The following is a 19,964-nucleotide window of genomic DNA, read 5'->3' on the forward strand; positions in this document are numbered from 1 at the left end:
GCTAAAACATGCAAAGAGAAGCTTTCTCATCTATGAATGTAAAGTACCAGTGCAAATCCTCTAAAACGGGTAACTTAAAAAAGAAAACAACACTGAATAACATAACAAAGATCCCTTTACATTTGCATAAACCCACTGTGACCTCAGTCCCTGAATATAATTTATTTCTACTGGCCGCAGGGGATGTAAATCAAAGGTGCAGGAAGACTTCGTTTTGGTCTCTAAAGCTACAGGTCTTGGTGGACGTCAGTGTTGTGCAGTTCCAGGTCCGGCTTCGCCCACTCCTCCTCGTCCCTCCTCCGGCTGATCCGAGACCAGCTGCTGGGTAGCTACAGGTCTTGGTGGATGTCAGTGTTGTGCAGTTCCCGGTTCGGCTTCGCCCGCTCCTCCTCGTCCCCCTCCGGCTGATCCGAGACCAGCTGCTGGTAGCGAGCCTGGCGCTGGTAGTCCGGATCGATGTTGATCCACTTGTTGGCGACCCACTTAATGCCACGGGTGACGATGCAGCCTCCATGGAGAGAGTACTCGTCCTGCTCCCCCACCCATCCTGTGAGGAGAAATAAATCAGCATCAGTACAAAAGAGCTCCTAGTTAGCTGACTTCTCGTTCTCCGCTGAGAGCCCTATTGTGTTCCCTATTCATGGTTGCCTGCTCAATGCGTGTCCGATTCACTGGGTCTGGATGACTAGTGGCTGGTTGAGACACTAAATGTCAGGGTTGATTCTCCCTCCTCAAGTCCAAGACTGCCCCGTTTCTATAAATAGACCCTACTTACGCAATTACAGCGTGTTATATTTATAGATTTGTATTACTCTTTATTCACTAAACAGAGAAAAAAAAAGAAACACAGAAAAACACTTAAATAACTAAATAAATCTAAAATAAATATCCCACAAAATAACAAGGCCCAGGTCTGAGTAACATTAATCTCTATCTCATTAACCTTTATGTTCGTATCGCATACGCCCTACATACTGTCGCATCATTAATCTTCCCATATGGGCCAGACGCCCAGAATTACCGCTTGCGGCAGTATCTGTCCTAAGCCCGCCCTCCAGATAGTGCACAACCTGTGCCGATGGTACGCCCCTCCAGATAGTACATGACATGTGCCGATGGTACGCCCCTCCAGATAGTACACGACATGTGCCGATGCTACGCCCTTCCAGATAGTACACGACATGTGCCGATGGTACGCCCTTCCAGATAGTACACGACCTGTGCCGATGGTACGCCCTTCCAGATAGTACACGACCTGTGCCGATGGTACGCCCCTCCAGATAGTACACAACCTGTGCCGATGGTACGCCTCTCCAGATAGTACACGACCTGTGCCGATGGTACGCCCCTCCAGATAGTACACGACCTGTGCCGATGGTACGCCCCTCCAGATAGTACACGACCTGTGCCGATGGTACGCCTCTCCAGATAGTACACGACCTGTGCCGATGGTACGCCCCTCCAGATAGCACACGACTTGTGCCGATGGTACGCACCTCTGCCGTCAGACAGGTAGTTGTACCAGAACACAGCGGTCCCTTTGGTCGGCTTCACTCTCAGGTTGCTCTTGTCGCAGTTCTTTCTGGTGTCCAGAAGGTCCACGTCGTTCTGTATGAGAGACTAAAGAACACACAGCAGAACTTCAGGGAAACTATTGACCTAAATAACAGGCACTTGACAAACAATAGACCTCTCACATGTTCACATCATTATGAGGAGCCCCGGTGCATTTCCTCTGTTGTCCTTGATGCTACATGTGGGGTGCATTTCCTCTGTTGTCCTTGATGCTACATGTGGGGGTTAATGGGAAAATTGCGTTTCACCAAAGGATTTTATGTTTTGTTAACGTTCCAATTTCTAAAAGCCAAATTGCTAACCAACCCTACATGACGTGATGCTGTTGACGTCGCGTGACCTGATCTGTGACGCTAAGCTAGTTTTAGCTAGCGATTTCTCCTTTTTTTTAAACTGCAGCGTAAAATTCTAAATCCACTGATTTATCAGAGAGAAATGTATATTAGAATGGTTTCTATCCTTACCTCCATCTCGAAAGTCATGGAAAAAATAGTATACGAACAGGTCGAAAAGTACCTAGCGGGAAAAAATCTAATCTACGAATTCCAATCTGGCTTCAGAACATCCCACTCCACTGACACATGCCTTCTCTATTTGAACAACCACATCAAACAAGAGGTGGACTCAGGCAAATACTGCGGCATGGTCATGCTGGACCTACAAAAGGCCTTCGACACTGTCAATCACTCCATTCTAATTGACAAGCTAAAAGCAATAGGTTTTGATAGTCTATCAGTGAGCTGGATGCAATCCTACCTGGAGGGGAGAGAATAGATGGTGGAGGTAAACGGTACCCTATCCCCCCCCCCCCTCCCAGTGAGCTGTGGTGTTCCACAAGGAAGCATACTAGGACCGCTACTGTTCCTAATTTATGCAAATGCCATGTCGTCAGCTTGTGACTGCAACTTGTTCCTGTTCGCGGATGACTCAGCCCTGCTGGTCTCTGACAAGAACAAGTTACAGGTTGAAAAAACCCTCAGCTCAGAACTAGGCAAACATCTGCATCTGGCTCGCTGATAACAAACTATCATTACACCTGGGTAAAACAGAGTCCATTCTCTTCGTTTCAAATAACAAACTCAGCAAGACCGATGGCTTCTCAGTTACAGTGGGTGACAATATTGTCACAAGGAAAGATGAAATTACATACCTAGGTTCCATCCTAGAGGCAAATCTTTCCTGTGACAAAATGGCATCCAATGATGTATCACTCCAACTTCCACTCAAGGGCCAGAGGAGCAGCCATATTAATTGATAAAAACATACCATTCACTATGTCAAGTGTAGAGGCTGACTCCGCAGGGCGCTATATTATAGTGGTGGGGAAGCTCCATTAATTCCTGGTCATTCTGGCTAATATCTACGCGCCAAACTGGGACAATCCTTCGTACTTCACCAGCCTTTTTTCTCGCCTACCGGATATGACCTCACACCATCTCATCCTAGGCGGCGACATGAATTGCGCACTCTCCCCGGTGCTGGACCGTAGCTCACCCAGAAGGGCCCCCCTGTCTAAATCAGCCCGCGCAATACAGCTCTTTCTCAAATCATATGGGGTAGCTGACGTGTGACGGTTTCGTAATCCTACATCCAGAGGATACTCCTTCTTCTCCCCAGTCCATAATACCTTTTCGCGCATAGACAACTTTCTCTTGGATAAGAGACTCCTCTCCCTCGTAACCAAATGTGACTATGGAGTGATAGTTATTTCGGACCATGGTCCCTTAGTTATGAGAATGAGTATCCCCAATACACAGCTCGGCCACCGCCAGTGGAGACTCAACCCGCTGCTCCTTTCAGAGGAAGCCTTCACAAACTTCATCACCTCGGAAATCACACTATTTCTCGAACATTAATCAGACCCCTGGAATGTCTTCTTTAACCATATGGGAGTCACTGAAGGCGTACTTAAGAGGGCAGGTGATTTCATATTGCGCCAACCAAAAGAAGATAAACACGGCACGCCTTAAACAACTGACAAACGAGATTCTGGAGCTAGATAGATTATATAGCCACTCGCCATCAGCTGACACATTGAAAAAACGTATGTCACTACGAACTGAGTTTGATCTCCTGTCAACACGACAGGCTGAATATCTCATCACTAAATCACGACAAGGGTACTATGAACACGGGGAAAAGGCCGGATGGATACTTGCCCATCAGTTGCGACAAAGAACTGCCAACCAGACCATCCCCACTATCAATGACGAGCAGGGCTCAAAAGCCACTGACAACCTTACAATTAATAAATGCTTTAAAACTTTCTACCAATTAGGCGGTCGGGTGGCGTAGCGGAGATTGCGCTCGTCACCAATGCAAAAGGCTGCGGTCTCATCTCCCGGAGTCAGCATTGCCCTGCGGCTTAGGCCGGTCGTCATACTAACTCGTTTGGCTGAGTTAGGGGGAGGGAAGTCGTGGGTGGTAATCTGGCGTTGTGGACAGCGACGCCTACAGGTCAGGTCTGGGCGCCTGCTCAGCGAAAGGCAGGAAATGGTGAAGGCAGCGTGACCTCCCACACGTTACGCTTCACCAATGAGAGTCCTCGCTGCCAGGTGAGAAGAGAGCCACTGGCTGTCTCCACATGTGTCGGAGGAAGCATGTGGTGGACTTCAGGGTTCCCTTGTACCGACCAGTAGGAGGAACATGCGCACAACAACCAGGTAGGGGAGAGCAGAAACCACATGTTTATCCCCTCAATGATGGATAAGACCTTTGACAGTTGGGTTGGAAGTGGAGTGATTACACTGTCTGACCTCTATATAGACGACAACTTTGCCTCCTTTGAACAGCTGGTACAGAAATACAAAATCCCCAGGTCACACTTCTATAGATATCTGCAACTCCGGAGCTTTGTAACTTCAAACTCGGACTGCTACCCATTGTGTCCTCCTGCCTCTCTCTTAGACTCAATCCTGAACTGTAAACTGATCCAGAAACAAGCTATAAGCAGAATCTACGAATGACTTAATAGAAGCAACTTGACACCTCTGGATCTCCTTAGGGCCAGATGGGAGACAGACTTAGATGAGCCAATCACAGAGGACACATGGGACAAAATAATACAGGGGATTTTCTCTTCCTCCATGCCTTAAACATGCTGTTATCCAATTTAAAATTGTACACTGACTGCATTGGTCTAAAGACAGGCTCTCTAAAATATATCCCGACATAGACCCTCTATGTGACCGCTGCAGACAGGCTCCAGCCACTCAGCTCCATATGTTCTGGACGTGCCCAAAGTTGCACAACTATTGGAAGGCCATCTTTGACACCTTCTCTAAGATATTTGGAAAGGTAGTAGAGCCATCTCCATATATTGCATTATTCGGAGTGGCCCCAACGGACATCCACTTTAGATGGTGGGAATCTAGAATGCTGGCCTTCTGTTCACTCTTGGCCAGAAGGCTAATACTGTTCAAATGGAAAGACCCAGGTCCACCGGTGTACGGCCACTGGATGAGAGAGGTCATGTATCATATTAAACTGGAGAAGATCAGGTATACTGTCAGAGGTTGTACCGAAAAATTCCACAATATTTGGGATCCTTTCCTAACTTTCTTTGAGGGTATGGAGGCGGATGGTGTGACAGAGGCGATCTGACTGGCCTTCCTAGTCTCTCAGTTTGTTATTCTTTTGTGTTCTTGCTTTTCTTTTTCTCTATCTACAGAATACAAGAGATGCATATGTCACTGCTGTCTGGTGATTTAAAAGCTAAAAGGAAAAACAATGATTAATAAATGCTTTAAGGTATTTTGGAATGATTTTGTCTGGTATAGGGGTGGGGGGAGGGGAGGGCCTTATTTTATTTTTATTTTATTTTGGCCCATGTGGGACCGCCTGTGAAAACTGAATCTTCAAATAAAAAAACCTTGTTCAAAAAAAGTTGGGATTATAATTATAATTTTTTTAAGCAGCCCCACAGAGGTTTATTGTAAAATGCGGCTTGCATCTGGCCTACGCGGTGGGTCTATTCGGGACACCGAGCCTGAAAATGTTTCTTTTTACCTGGGAATCGATACCGGTACCCAACGGTACCTTTTTTTTCTGTACTTTACTCTCCCTCTCTGAAGTCTAAACTTCACAACACACAATCTAAAAGCCCTTACCTCCCTCTCCAAAACCGTTCCTACAACACATTTTTTTATGTTGCATGATCATGTATATTTATTTTGTATTATAATTTTTTTTATGTTTAAATATCAACATTATCTGGCAATCCTCAGTAAATACTATCAAACTCCTCTGATGTCAGACCAGATATGAGACACGTGCACACACACACACACACACACACACACACACACACACAGAAAAGGAGAATGGCTTAAATGATTTTAGAATACTTCAGCTAATGAAGTTAAATGTTTATTATCATCAACTATCCAGTTCATTTTTATAGTGCAACGTTTTTCTACTTAAACATTAATTGAACCAGTAGAGAGAGAGAGACGGGCTCCCCCCCCGCCCCCAAGCCCCGCTCCCCCACCCTTTCCTTACTCAGCTCAGATGTTTACTCTGTCTTGAGCAGGGTTAGCTAGGAACAGCTTTCTCAAGCTTCGCACCTTGGGCATGGAATGGGCTACGCTACAGGACCATATCCATTTAGACACCCGGTATCTCTTGGTGAATTTAAATCTGTATTACATAACTTCCTACAAGAAGAATGTCACTGCTTTCTGTAGTCGGGTCCCAACTGCAAAACTGCAAAATTACTGTATTACCCTGTATTATACTGTCATACACTTTTACTATCATGTAGACCAAGGGTCAGCAACCTTTTTGACATGGAGTGCCTGTTTGAAATATAGTTGTAACTAGTGTGCCTCAACAATATTCCATGCATCGTAATTTTTTTTCTCATAATCAGGTCTTTTTAATGATAATTTTTACATTATTACATCATTATTGTTAATGTTATTATTAACAATATTATTATGATGGTTGTATCAACCCTAAATCTGAGTTGGGGGGGGGGGGGGGGGGAATGCAATGCAGACAAACAGCTGCATACAGTGCGACCATTTCACTCACATTTGCCCATTCATTTTTGGACACATCACACACCATCGGTGTGTGTACTGTACGTGTGCTGTCATAGCTCCACCTACAGGCCTAATGGAGAACACCAGGAGAACACCAGGATGTGAATGGAGGGTGAATGTGAGGTATATCATGTAAATAAGTTTTGATTGATCGCAAGACTACACTGTAAAAAAAATTATAATAATAAATTACCAGAACTTAAAAATATTGAGTTCAGTTACTGTGCATTAAGGTTTTCAGTTTTCAATCCATAATAAGTTAACAGAAAAATAAGTACACAACCACATTATTTCAACCTAATAAAACTATGTTTATTGTCATTGTTTTAAGAACACAAGTTGACTTGGTAATACTCACACATTTTGAGTAAAAAAAATTGCTTTTAACATGTGCAATGTTCAATGAAATAGAAAAATAAATAATAAAATTAGTTGATTAATCCCACTGGTCACAATGGTGACCGTAATAATGTTTTTCTTATAAGGCTCTGCAAATGTTACTGAATGATGTAGCAATGTATTTCCAGCTAAATTGTAATAATAAACAAATAAAGGGTCTCAATTAAATATGTGGTAGTAAAAAGAACCTGTGGGAGGATTTCAACAAAATGAATGCGACAACAGTGCAAAATATTTCACTATAATATTTCAAAGCAAAAAAAAAAATGATAAAAAAAAAACTATAATATATTTATTTTTGATTTTTTTAATGCTGCCCCCTGTGCATGTGCAAATTCCCCCGCGTGCCTATGCAGGCACGCATGCCTAGGGTTGCCTACCCCTGATGTAGACTATTCTGCTTTGTGTTTTCATGTGATGTATTGTATATTGTATACATGCACTTTTATTACGTTCTTGTGTGATGTATCGCACATTTTATTGCTGTGTGATGTATTGCAAATGTTATTGCTGTCATCTTGGCCAGGTCTCCCTTGCAAAGGAGATATTGTATCTCAATGGGACTTCCTGGTTAAATAAATGTAAAGTTTTTAAAAATAAAATAAATATTTATTTTCTTTATTTTTTAATTGCAGGCTTTGCGATTTGCTAATTGCATCATTTCAAATCGCGATTTAGATTTTAAATCTATTAATCGTTCAGCCCTACTACCTATATACACATAGAGACCCATATACATGAGGTTACCCACCACCTCATAACCGACACATTATCCTGAAGAATACCATTGACAATGACAAGGCTGAGATGAGGCAAATGTCAATGAAATTTGAATATTAACGATTAAAGACGAATAATATTATTACCACATAAAAGCAGGTGTAAAATTATTACAATTAACAAGTTCATTGTGTGTTGTATTTGCTATTACGGGTCGTACCAATAGACCACTGCCCTTCTGCGTTACATTGAGCTCATGGGAGAGAGAGCGGGGGGGGGGGGGGGGGGGGGGGATTAATGAATGTGGATGAGAGCCTTGACATTAAGTGGTTGTGCTACGGCTGTGGGGGTGCTGGAGACATGATCCAATAGACTTTTATACGCCTGAGTTTCCTGAACACGGAGAGACCAGTCCCAAGTCGACTTTCTCGGCCGAGCTATAGCCACTTTTTCGCACCTACTCCCCAACTCTGCATGTGCAGATTGATAAACCTAGATCTCTGGAGAGACTCCGTGGGCAATCTCATCCACATTCATTCATTTTATCCCCCTACTCTCTCTCCCATGATTTCAGAATACCGGAAGTGTTGCAGTGGTCTATATAGGAAACTATCATTAGTCATTGGGCTGTGTTTTGTAACACCCATTTATTGGTTTGCATCGCAATTTTTAGATATTTTTTTGTATTTACATTCGACTAGCAGTTTTGTAGTCAAATTAATATATTTCAAATTCAAATGAAATTGTAAAATGTACATTCCTAACCCACATTCATCGACCCACACACACAGTTACCCACCACTTCATCATAGGTCCTATTGTCTGCCACAGGGAAGGCGGTCTCTCCACCCCCCTCAACAGAGTTCAGGTAGAAGAGAACTGTGATGTACCTGGGTGCGTCACATATTCAAAATGACACACAAAATGCACAAACACAACAAACAAACACGTCTTTTACAAAACAAACGCATCTTTGCTAATGTAAAGGAACATGCCGACAGTTATCACGATGGAAAGCCAAATACGGAGCATTGAGCGAAACGTCACACATTTTTTGTAATCACAAGGGACGAATGACACAACAATACAATAACGCTGGTCGATTCGATCCAGTTCAACGACCGCAGACCCCCTCTGACCTCACCTGCACGATGTTTCGAAGGGAGTGGAGGTGTTGGCGGCCAGGCGGGTATGCGCGCAGGCGGTCTCGGGGTAGACGGGGCCGCTGTCGTGGTGGGCGTGGTAGTGGCCCCCCTGCTCATAGCGAACCACCTGGAGAGGCTCGCTGAGGTCCACCAGCTCAGGGGGGAGCCGGGTGAGGCCAGTCACCCTGTCAGACAGGAGGAAAACATCTTCATGAATCAATATCTGAATCAAAACATTAAAGGAACACGCCAACATTTTGGGAAATTAGCTTACTGTCTTCTCCAGAGAGAGACAAGAAGATAGATACCAGTTTCCTCTCTGTGCGTTCAGTAGAGTTATCTGGCTGCACGTTACCTTAGTCACAATGAATGGAAGCGGACATGTACGGGCTACGCATTGTCTAACTAACACCTCTCTCGAAGGCTACCCGTACATGTCTGCTTCCATTCATTGTGCTAAGCTAGGCTAACATGCAGCCAGATAGCTTTCTACTGAACACACAGAGTTGGCTTGTTCTTTTAAATACAGAAATAACCTTCTTACTGTCTTTTACTATTATGTACTATGCTACTATGTCTTTACTACTATCAACTATGTACTATGCTACTATACCTATACTACTACCTACTATGCTAATGTCTATAATACTATCAACTATGTACTGTGCTACTATGTCTATACTACTATCTACTATGTCTATACTACTATCAACATTGTACTAGTTCAAGTTTCAAGTTTCTTTATTAGTTATACAGAAATACTTTTATATGAAATGCTTTTTCCTGTTTTGCTCCTGAGAGTGTGCTAGATAAAATAGAATAAAATAGTATAAAATAGAAAGGCAAAAGTACATAAACAAGTGTAAACAAAAGTGTTCAATATACATATATACAATATATATACTATGCTACTATGCCTATAATACTACCTACCTACTATGCTAATATGTCTATACTACTATGCACACAAAGTGTAGCAATCTAGTTCGGCCCTACTAGACGAACAATATCACTTACCCTTAGCTGCCAGAGGTGTGCCCCTCTGTTAGATAGATTGATAGAGAACAGAATGCAAGAGAAGAGAGGACTACAGGACTACTTCTGATGAAGATCCTTTGATTGAAACGTTGATCGCAATAAATACAGTGGGAGCAAGTTTAACAGTGTGCAGATTCTATTATTTCTGATGCTGATATTTAGTTTGTCCTGCACCTGATCACCGGAGTGGATGTGCATGCTCTACTTTGGCAATAGTTCTGATTTTCTGCCTAAAGTGATGTGAAATACTTGCCAGAAGTGTAATTGATGCAGAGCCATTAGCTGACTTACCGAGACCCAGGCAGCTTCAGACAGGCAGCACACAGGGTCTGAGAAAAATCTTCTTTTTAATCCACACCACAACATGCAAACACACATTTTAAATTTTTTATTCAATTTATTTTGGGGCTTTTCTGTATTTTTTCCACCCATCCCAATTTAGTCGTTATGCCAATTCCCTTCATGGTCGTTGCATGCATTGCCCCACTGTCCGCCTGGGGAGGGTGTAGTACTACCACATGCCTCCTCCGATACATGTGGAGTCGCAAACCGCTTCTTTTCACCTGACAGCGAGGAGTTTCACTGGGGGAACGTAACGTGTGCGTTCATGCTATTTCCCCCAGATCTCCTCCCTGCTGAACAGGCGCCCTGACCGACCAGTAGGAGTCACAGTTTACAACAACCTGGACACATACCCCACCGGCTTCCCAGCTGCTAACACTGAGTCTCTGCGAGGCGAGTGCTTAGTCCACTGCGCTACCCAGCCACCCTCAAACACACGTTTTAACCAGTCCTCATGTATTTCCCATGCTTGATTCTTCAGACTGATGCAATATCTTGGAACTACTTTGTTTCATAACGCACTGGGGCACAATATTCCAAGATATTGCATCATTCTGTTATGGATGGTTATTGTTACGAGTGGGGGTAGTGAGGAAAGGAGAGAGAACCCAATAATGCGGACAATGATGATGAGAGAGGCAGAGACGGCAGGATTCGTGTAGATAATGACTTTACTTTAGTTCACTTAACACTACACGAAAATAAGACATAAACGGCGCAGCCGTGCTGGCACGATAAACAATGAACTTGAGAACAAACAAAAAGAACATAAACGGCGCAGCCGTGCTGCAGGGGCGCGGGAAGTGAGGGTGCGGGGGGTGCTCCTGCTGGCGGGGAGTGTAACTGCAACTGCAAGGTTGTTTTGGCCTTTATTCCATTGTCATAGAGCGGAGCGGCACTGCAGATTTACCCTATTCTTGGAATTCATTGCCAGATCCATAGGGGCGCTGTCTCGATAATGCAGTGTTATTAAAGCAGCGTGTAGCTGACTCATGAACCAGTTGGGATTCGAATAGACGCGGCCTGGAAGCGTCAACGCGGAACTGGAAATCCGTTGGTAAAATAAATAGCGGCCTGGAATAGTTTTTGGGACAATTCGCAGTAAAGGAATATATCTGTCGGCGATGTTGTAAGCGGGAACGAATTGCAGAGAGGGAGGACTGACTGAAGTGGAGAGTGTGTGTGTCTCAGAAAAGAAATGTCTCAAAAACGATATCGGATTTCTTTAATAATAATAACCTGGACTTGCTGCAGCATATGCATCAGGATATTCTGGACATTCATGTTGTCATGAAGGAGTTTATTTCCACCACTCCTGAACGCAAGACCACCTTCGGTGTTTTACCGTCTTCGGAATAGGTAATGTGTGTTTATTATCGCTTTATTATCGATTGTTGTTGTGACAGTGACACACACACACACAGATCCTGTGCGGTGTGCGAAACGAAAGTCCAAACGCTAGTTGCGTCTATCGACAATAAATCGTCTTCTGATTAGAGAAAAAACTGCTGCATTTCGTGTGTGAACTGTCCACATGTTCAAGTTTGTCTGTTGTAGTGTAAAATATTGATCTTTCAAATGAATGGAAAATCACGAATGATGCGCTTCGCGCATGCATTTAATATGACGTTATTATTATTATTATTTATCTCTGACTCCCGCACCCCCAAGTCTGACCGACTTCCCGCGTCCTTGCCATGCTGGCACTAGAGGACAACGATCTTGAGAACACGTAAAACAAACAGGCAACATCAAAACACTAACACTTACTTAGAATGAAACAAAGGGCAACAACGACGTGGACAGGAAACTGGGAAACTGGAGGTATGACACACACACATATACCAGACTAATTATGATTGGCAACAGCTGGCCAGGCCAGTCTAAAACACAAACAATTAACCAACTAGACACATAAGCATAATTACAAACAGAACCAGACAGGGGAAAACATCACACCAGGGAAGGGAACGTCAACAACAACACACATAGAATTACATTACTCAAACTATTAATTACATTAATTACATTTATCAGAATAGGCAAAATGGCCACCTGCACCATCTGATGGTGCCCACTAGATGGCGGCATGAGACCACCGAAAGGAGGAAGAGAATGTCCAATGTTCCCTTTCTTGTGGGCCTGGGGTCGTTACAGTACCCCCCCCCCCCCCCCCCCCCCCCCGAACGGGCGGCTTCCAGACGCTCGATAATGTCCGGGAATGGGCGAGGCAGGAGGCCGAGACCCCGGACTGAGGTGAGGGCGAGGACCCGGAGAACTGGGGCCGGGAGCCCGAGAAGAGAACCCAGGAGGGGCATAGCAGCCAGGGGGGCAGAAAACGGGTGCAGAGGCCGGGAGGGGAGGGCTGGAGCTGGGAACAGAGGCCCGACGAGGGGGGGTGGGGATGGGTGCAGAGACCCGGAGAGGAGGGCTGGAGCTGGGAACAGAGGCCTGACGAGGGGAGGTGGGGATGGGTGCAGAGACCCGGAGAGGGGGGTCGGGAACGGGGACAGAGGGCCGGTCAGGAGAGCCGGAATGGAGGGGCGACAGCGCCGAGCCCCGGAGTAAGACCCAGCGTAGCCCACTGCGAAGACCACAGCGAAGACCACGGCGAGGACCAGGGCGCCGGTCACGGCGTAGGGCTGGACCAAACGGAGTGCCAGGACCAGTCGAGGAGCCAGGATCAGTTGAGGAGCCGGAACCCGGCGTAGCAGCCGGACCAGGCGTAGAGGCTGGGCAGGGCGTGGAGACCGGTCTCGGCGGCGAGGCGTAGGATCCGGAGATGAGGAACCTGGACCCGGTGTAGCAGCCGGACCAGGCGTAGAGGCTGGGCAGGGCGTGGAGACTGGACCGGTCTCGGCGACGAGGCATGGCGTAGGGACCGGAGATGAGGGCACGGGACCCAACGTAGCAGCCAAACCAGTCGTAGCGGCTGGTCTGGGCGTGGAAGCCAGAGGGGGAACGGTGACAGCCGGGACTACGCCGACCGGAACCAGGCTGGCAGCGACGGCCGGATCAGCTGTAGAGGCCTTGTTAGCGGTACTAGCCCTGCTCGCCCTCCGAGCCTTGCTAGGCCTCGGAGGTCTGCGAGCTGTGGGGGCTATGTAGGCTAACCGTGGGGCCTGGGCTAGCTGTAGGGGCTAAGCTAGCTGTCGGGGCAGAACTAGCTACCGGAGCTACCCCCACTGTGGAGAACTGGTTAGCTGCAGGACCACGATAACGAGGCAGGTCAGAGGGTGGAAAGCAACAATACCTCCCCATGAGGACTCCGACCTGGTCGGCCATCACCCTCATTTCTGCCTCCTGGTCCGGACTCTGATCCGCGACGGACTGAATTGTCTGCAGCAAAAAAATACATTTAGCTGGGGCGTAGCTAGCCATGTTCCCCTCCATTAATTTGTGTAAGATACTCATCGTTCCCCTTAATCTGTCCGCTGGGTTTTGTAATGGTGGCGTCATTCTGTTATGAGTGGGGGTAGTGAGGAAAGGAGAGAGAACCCAATAATGCGGACAATGATGATGAGAGAGGCAGAGGCGGCAGGATTCGTGTAGATAATGACTTTACTTTAGTTCATGTGACGGTGCGGCTCCGTCACTGACTTTGCGGGCAGTGCGCATACTGTACATACACACACACTCATTGTCTGTCTTTTCATATACCATAACCGTATAATGTAATGTGGTGCGTTTCATGTGGACAGCGCACATGGGAACGCACACACACCATATGCCGCGGAGCAACACACACACACCAAACATTCCCTCCTGTCAGCTTTCGTAGGATGTCCGAATGCGCACAATAATTTCATTCCGTTTCCGTTGTTATAGCAGAATGACGTTCATACAGCAAGACATTCATTCATCACAGTCATGATGCATTCGCTTCGCTCTGCACTCCTAGGTTGACGTGTTTGGCCAAGCAGAAGCACACATATCCGCCAGGTTAAATGGGAGGGGTTGGCGCAAGGTAATAGTCACGTGAGCGATATTATTGTATTGTACTGTTTACTTGGTTATCTGTAATTTAAAACAGTTGGAAGTTATGTGATATAGTGGAGGATATATATTTTGTGTGTAGGAATTGGTTTAATGTGTTAATCAGAATAATAATATGTACATCCTGTTTAAAGCCTAGTGGGAGGGGCTATTGGATACAAGGGAGCTGCGTTGGCCCAGGGAGGTCAGTCTTGAATGGACTGAGTTACAGTGAAGGTAACCGGAATCCCTAGTAAAACGTGTTTGTATTGCTTGTAGTGGAAGTAGTAGTGTATATTGTGTATTTAGACTTTGTGTAGTGTTAAGTATTAAGTATATTGTGTTTTGTTTATTTGTTTTATCTTTTTCCACTTTTGTTAGATATAGTAAGTATAGGGTATTTTGTTTTACGTTACTTTCACTTTTCACATTTTTTGTAAAACTATATCACCTCTGCACTTTTGGGAGGCGGGAAATAAACACCCACCAACGAGATCTTTCCGACTACACCTGTTAATGAGAGAATCAACGGAGTTCGAGAGAGGACCCCGTCACAGTTCACTTAACACTACACGAAAATAGGACATAAACGGTGCAGCCGTGCTGGCACGATAAACAATGAACTTGAGAACAAACAAAAAGAACATAAACGGCGCAGCCGTGCTGGCACTAGAGAACGAACTTGAGAATGCGTAAAACAAACAGGCAACATCAAAACACTAACACTTACTTAGAATGAAACAAAGGGCAACAACGACGTGGACAGGAAACGGGAAAACTGGAGGTATGACGCCACAACGAGGAGAGGAAGACACACACATATATACCAGACTAATTATGATTGGCAACAGCTGGCCAGGCCAGTCTAAAACACAAATAATTATAATTAACCAACCAAGCATAATTACAAACACAACCAGACAGGGGAAAACATCACACCAGGGAAGGGAACGTCAACAACGACAACACACATAGAATTACATTACCTAAACTATTAAGTACATTAATTACATTTATCAGAATAGGCAAAATGGCCACCTGCACCATCTGATGGTGCCCACTAGATGGCGGCATGAGACCACGGAAAGGAGGAAGAGAATGTTCTATGTTCCCTTTCTTATCCCAGGACCACTAGGGGTCGTTACAGGTTATAACCTTTGTTTGCATGTTGTACTATGGGTTCAAAGGTTCTTGTTACCGGACCCTTGCGCGCTGCCTGCCTGAAGCTGCCTAGGTTGCTCAAAACGTGGCCAGAACATCGACCACAAGTCTCGCTATCTCAGGAAATGGCTGTGCATTGATTACACAAGTATTTCATACCAAAAGGGTGTGTTACATTAACAAATCCTTCCTGGACTATATATTTGCACATATACTCAAAACTGTGAGCATCTGAACATGACACTGTTCATATATTTTGCACAATACTGCACAGCTCTGTTATATATATTCTATTCCACTGTATTCTTATTCTAATTTAGTTTATATATTCCATTTTAATTTATTCTACTTTCATTTACAATTTCTTAATTTACTCCTACTTGCTTTGTACGTGTTGATATTGTCTGTTAATGTTGATGCACCAAATGACCAAGACAAATTCCTTGCAAGCTTACTTGGCAATAAAGACTTTTCTGATTCTGATTTATGTAAAAAGAATCCAAACTATCCTTTAAGCGTGTGTCTGCTGTTCCTCACCTGTTCTTGAGGTCTTGGAGGACCGGGTGGGCTCCTCTGCCCTGGTACAGCCAGGTGCAGGGGATTAAAGCAAAAAAAATCTCCTGACTGAACTTTTTTTCAGGCCAAGTCATATTCTTATTTTAACCTCCACTGTATTTTTTTTTAATAGCGTTAGCGTTTCAACCCTTTCAGTGCCACGGACGACATATCTCGTTTTATCAGCCCCCCCATTGAGTGCCCACGACGACAAATATCGTTTTATTTTTTTATTAGCGATCTGAATTCATATTTCATCAACCGAGTCTCCCGTTGGTACACCAGCCCCTACAGGAGCTCAGATTGGAAAAAAGTGCCCCCTATCGTCTATCCCTGTGTAACTGCAGGTCAGTCGCTTAGACTGACCTGGGATCTGTAGATCTCTGGGGGGGGAGCCAACTGGCTCCTTGTGCTGGCGAGCAGTCTGCTCAAGAGGGATCTGCTCGCAGGACGGAAATCAGCCTGGAATATATATTTACAGCAGCCAATAATCAATCAATAAGCGTGATCGATATTTGGAATGGCGATCAGGAATTGGAATAATCTTTTTGGAGAACATCTGATCTGAGGTAAGGAATCTATTTGACCAGTCTTGGGATAATCAGAGTTGTATTCGCTGAGATAATAATTCGCTGGATTCTATTATATGTTATTACTATTGTATTATGCACATCGTTGCGGGCAAGACCACCCGCATTTCATTGTATACTCGTATGCCGTGACAAATAAAACTCTTGACTTGACTTGACTTGTGTCCCCTATGTGTGATGTGGCTGTTTGGCTGTGATCGCTGATGAGGAAATAAGAGAATCGTCTATAGCGTGCATACGTACACATATACTATCGATAATCTAGCGTTTATTTGAAAACTATTCATAAATAGGCCGAAAAATGACAAAGTTTTTGTGTATTCTAGAATATTCCAGTAAATGTCTTTTATCATGGAATCTTTATATTTTCCTTGAAAACGAGGGCTTTTCAAAATGCTATAAAACGAAAATGAACCGATAAAAAAACAATCCGTTTCGACAATGTTGACTGCAAACGAGTCATTGATAAGCGAAGGGCAGATTAGACACATAATAAATCTTTCTCTGGTCTGCATCCCCTTAACAATTGTGTGTATTGAGCCATACTGTACTGTACCCATTCTGCAATCTGTTAATAAAGTTTTCAATCAATCAGACAAATGTATAGAAAAGCTTTTATTATAACCATATAACAAAAAATTATATTATTGTTTATGAAAATGTTTTAGCCCTATGCTTGACTATTATTTTAGGCATGGCAACAAATAAAATAATAATAATAAAATTAATAAATAAAATATTAAATAAATAAATAGGCTACACGTCTCTCTTTTTGTGTTACAAATTGTGCTCACCGATATGAACATAGGCCTCTTTACTTACTTATGGTACTTTATGGTATTCCACCATGCCATGTGTGTTTTTATTTTATAATGCTCATGAGTCATGATTATTGCTGAAGTCTGAGTCATACAATACTCACTGGCTTTCATAACCTAACAGACTAACTTGTCTTGCTCAAGACTTGTTTATGAGTTTTAATAAGAGAGCACTATCTCTCTCAACCAAAGCAATGCAGGTAGACAGCAACAGAACAATTTTGATTGACAGTAGATTCTGCCAATTACGTCACACCGCTTGCACCCGCCTCTGCTGTTCTTACCACCAATCGGCAAGCGCTTATTCGTTTTTTACTTCCGGGAAGTCCGCCATTGATTTACACGAGAGAATCAATAACAAACGTACCGGAGCTAATAACAGGAGTACCAAACGAGGCATGATGATTTTACTGCAACAAATGTTATAATAAAAGCTTTTCTATACATTTATCTGATTGAAAACTTTATTAACAGATTGCAGAATGGGTACAATTCAGTACGGGCTCTCTGAGCAAAGGAAGGAACTGAGCTATGAATGACCAACAACAATGCTATATGGTTGGGTAAATATGCTGATGTTATTGAACGTGTAACTATAACGTTAATGCCACAAATCGAATGCCTTTGTTAATCATAAGTAACTTTGATGCAGTAGCATGTGTGTGTGTGGGGGCGGGGTTGTGCAGGTCGCTTGACTGAAACTTTTTTCTACTATTAGCGTAATCCTGTCTCTCGAGTCGCTGCGTGCGTCCTGCCATTATTGCTCGCCATGACTGCTTGGCGTGGCCGCGGTAGGAAAAAAATTCCCTTTTTCATGATATTTGATGCCTGATTGGCTCAATTTAGTTTCAATCTGTATGCATCTACAAATCATATTATACCAGGTAGCCAATTGACGGGAAATCCGTCAGACTCCGAATCAAATGGACGGAACTCCGAATCAAATGGACGGAATTCCGTCTCAAGACGGAACGCTTTAATGCCTGCAGGTGTGTCTGCTGTTCCTCACCTGTTCTTGAGGTCTTGGAGGACCTGGTGGGCTCCTCTGCCCTGGTACAGCCAGGTGTGTCTGCTGTTCCTCACCAGCTGACTGCTTTCCACCCCCTGCTGCAGCAGGAACCTCTGGAATGCATCGCTGCTCAGACGTCTGAACTCCTCCAGACTCAGCAAGCCTGATGGAGACAGCAAGACATGTGGCTGAGAGCATTTATTTTTTTATGAATAATTTCATATCGATACTTGGCGTCCCTGTATCGATACAGTATCGCCACGCAAAGTATCGCGATACTACTACGTATACATTTTTTCCCCCACCCCTAACAGTCATGGATCCATGTAGGGCTGGGAGGTACATGTATACCCAACGTGAAGGTATACAGTCATGGATCCATGTAGGGCTGGGAGGTACATGTATACCCAATGTGAAGGTATACAGTCATGGATCCATGTAGGGCTGGGAGGTACATGTATACCCAATGTGAAGGTATACAGTCATGGATCCATGTAGGGCTGGGAGGTACATATATACCCAATGTGAAGGTATACAGTCATGGATCCATGTAGGGCTGGGAGGTACATGTATACCCAATGTGACGGTATACAGTCATGGATCTATGTAGGGCTCGGAGGTACTGTACATGTATACCCAATGTGAAGGTATACAATCAGAGATCCATGTAGGGTTGATTGATTGATTGAAAAGTTTATTAACAGATTGCAGAATGGGTACAGTACAGTACAGCTCAATACATCCAATTGTTAAGGGGATGCAGACCAGAGAAAGACTTTCGTCTTGTTTACATCAGGGTCCCCCATTTTCAATTCATCTTAACATATATGACATACATGACATACAGATAGACAGTACTGCTACATCTATACATTTATGACATATCAGATTTGCAAATACAGTACTGTTTGTGATACAAAAGTGTCCAGAAAAAGAGTGTATAAAAGCTCCCTCTGGTGTTGTGATCGTGGTATTCACTGACCTTTGGGAAGTATTTTGACATGTACATGGGTACCTTGGTCGCGTAGTGTATCTTGTAGACCAGGCCCATTGCAAGTTGCTGTACTCTGTCATCTACTCTAAGCCATCCTAGGTTGTCAAAGTGGGCAGGGGTGAGGTGGGTTCTAGGAGTCAGGTCAAGCAGTAGTCTGACTAGCTTGTTTTGAGATGTTTGTAATTTGTTTTTTAGTGCCTTTGAGGTGCTTTGGTACCATGAGGTGCAAGCATAGTCATAGTACCCTTGAATGAGTGCTCCTGCTAGAGTCTTCAGGGTATTCTTGTTTACCAGAGAGGAGATCCGGTACAAGAATCGAGTTCGTTGGTTGACTTTTTTCATTACATTGGATGCCATTTTGTCACAGGAAAGATTAGCCTCTAGGATGGTAGGTAATTTCATCTTTCCTTGTGACAATATTGTCACCCACTGTAACTGAGAAGCCGTCGGTCTTGCTGAGTTTGTTATTTGAACCGAAGAGAATGGACTCTGTTTTGCCCATGTAACGGAGGTACCGCAGTATATCCAGAGTCATGGGTACAAGTAGTGACGTGGCTGTGGATGGTAAGCGGTACTGCAAGTAAAACTCACTCCCCAG

At 44.3% G+C, this 19,964-nt stretch overlaps 1 protein-coding gene across 1 annotated transcript in view; it reads right to left on the reverse strand.

The window, feature by feature from the left end:
* Nucleotides 1–329: 329 nt before the first annotated feature.
* The window catches only part of p4htmb (prolyl 4-hydroxylase, transmembrane b), a gene marked incomplete at both ends in the record, with an annotated part of 33,810 nt that continues 14,175 nt past the window's right edge, over nucleotides 330–19,964 (reverse strand). The window contains 5 exons of the mRNA XM_084315775.1: nucleotides 330–547; nucleotides 1,497–1,620; nucleotides 8,539–8,629; nucleotides 8,884–9,069; nucleotides 18,373–18,535. Of these exons, the coding sequence (XP_084171901.1) occupies nucleotides 330–547; nucleotides 1,497–1,620; nucleotides 8,539–8,629; nucleotides 8,884–9,069; nucleotides 18,373–18,535 (782 nt within the window). The remainder of the gene's footprint in view (nucleotides 548–1,496; nucleotides 1,621–8,538; nucleotides 8,630–8,883; nucleotides 9,070–18,372; nucleotides 18,536–19,964) is intronic.

Source organism: Notolepis coatsorum (assembly GCF_963971535.1).
Source record: "Notolepis coatsorum genome assembly, chromosome: 6".
Classification (NCBI taxonomy): domain Eukaryota; kingdom Metazoa; phylum Chordata; class Actinopteri; order Aulopiformes; family Paralepididae; genus Notolepis; species Notolepis coatsorum.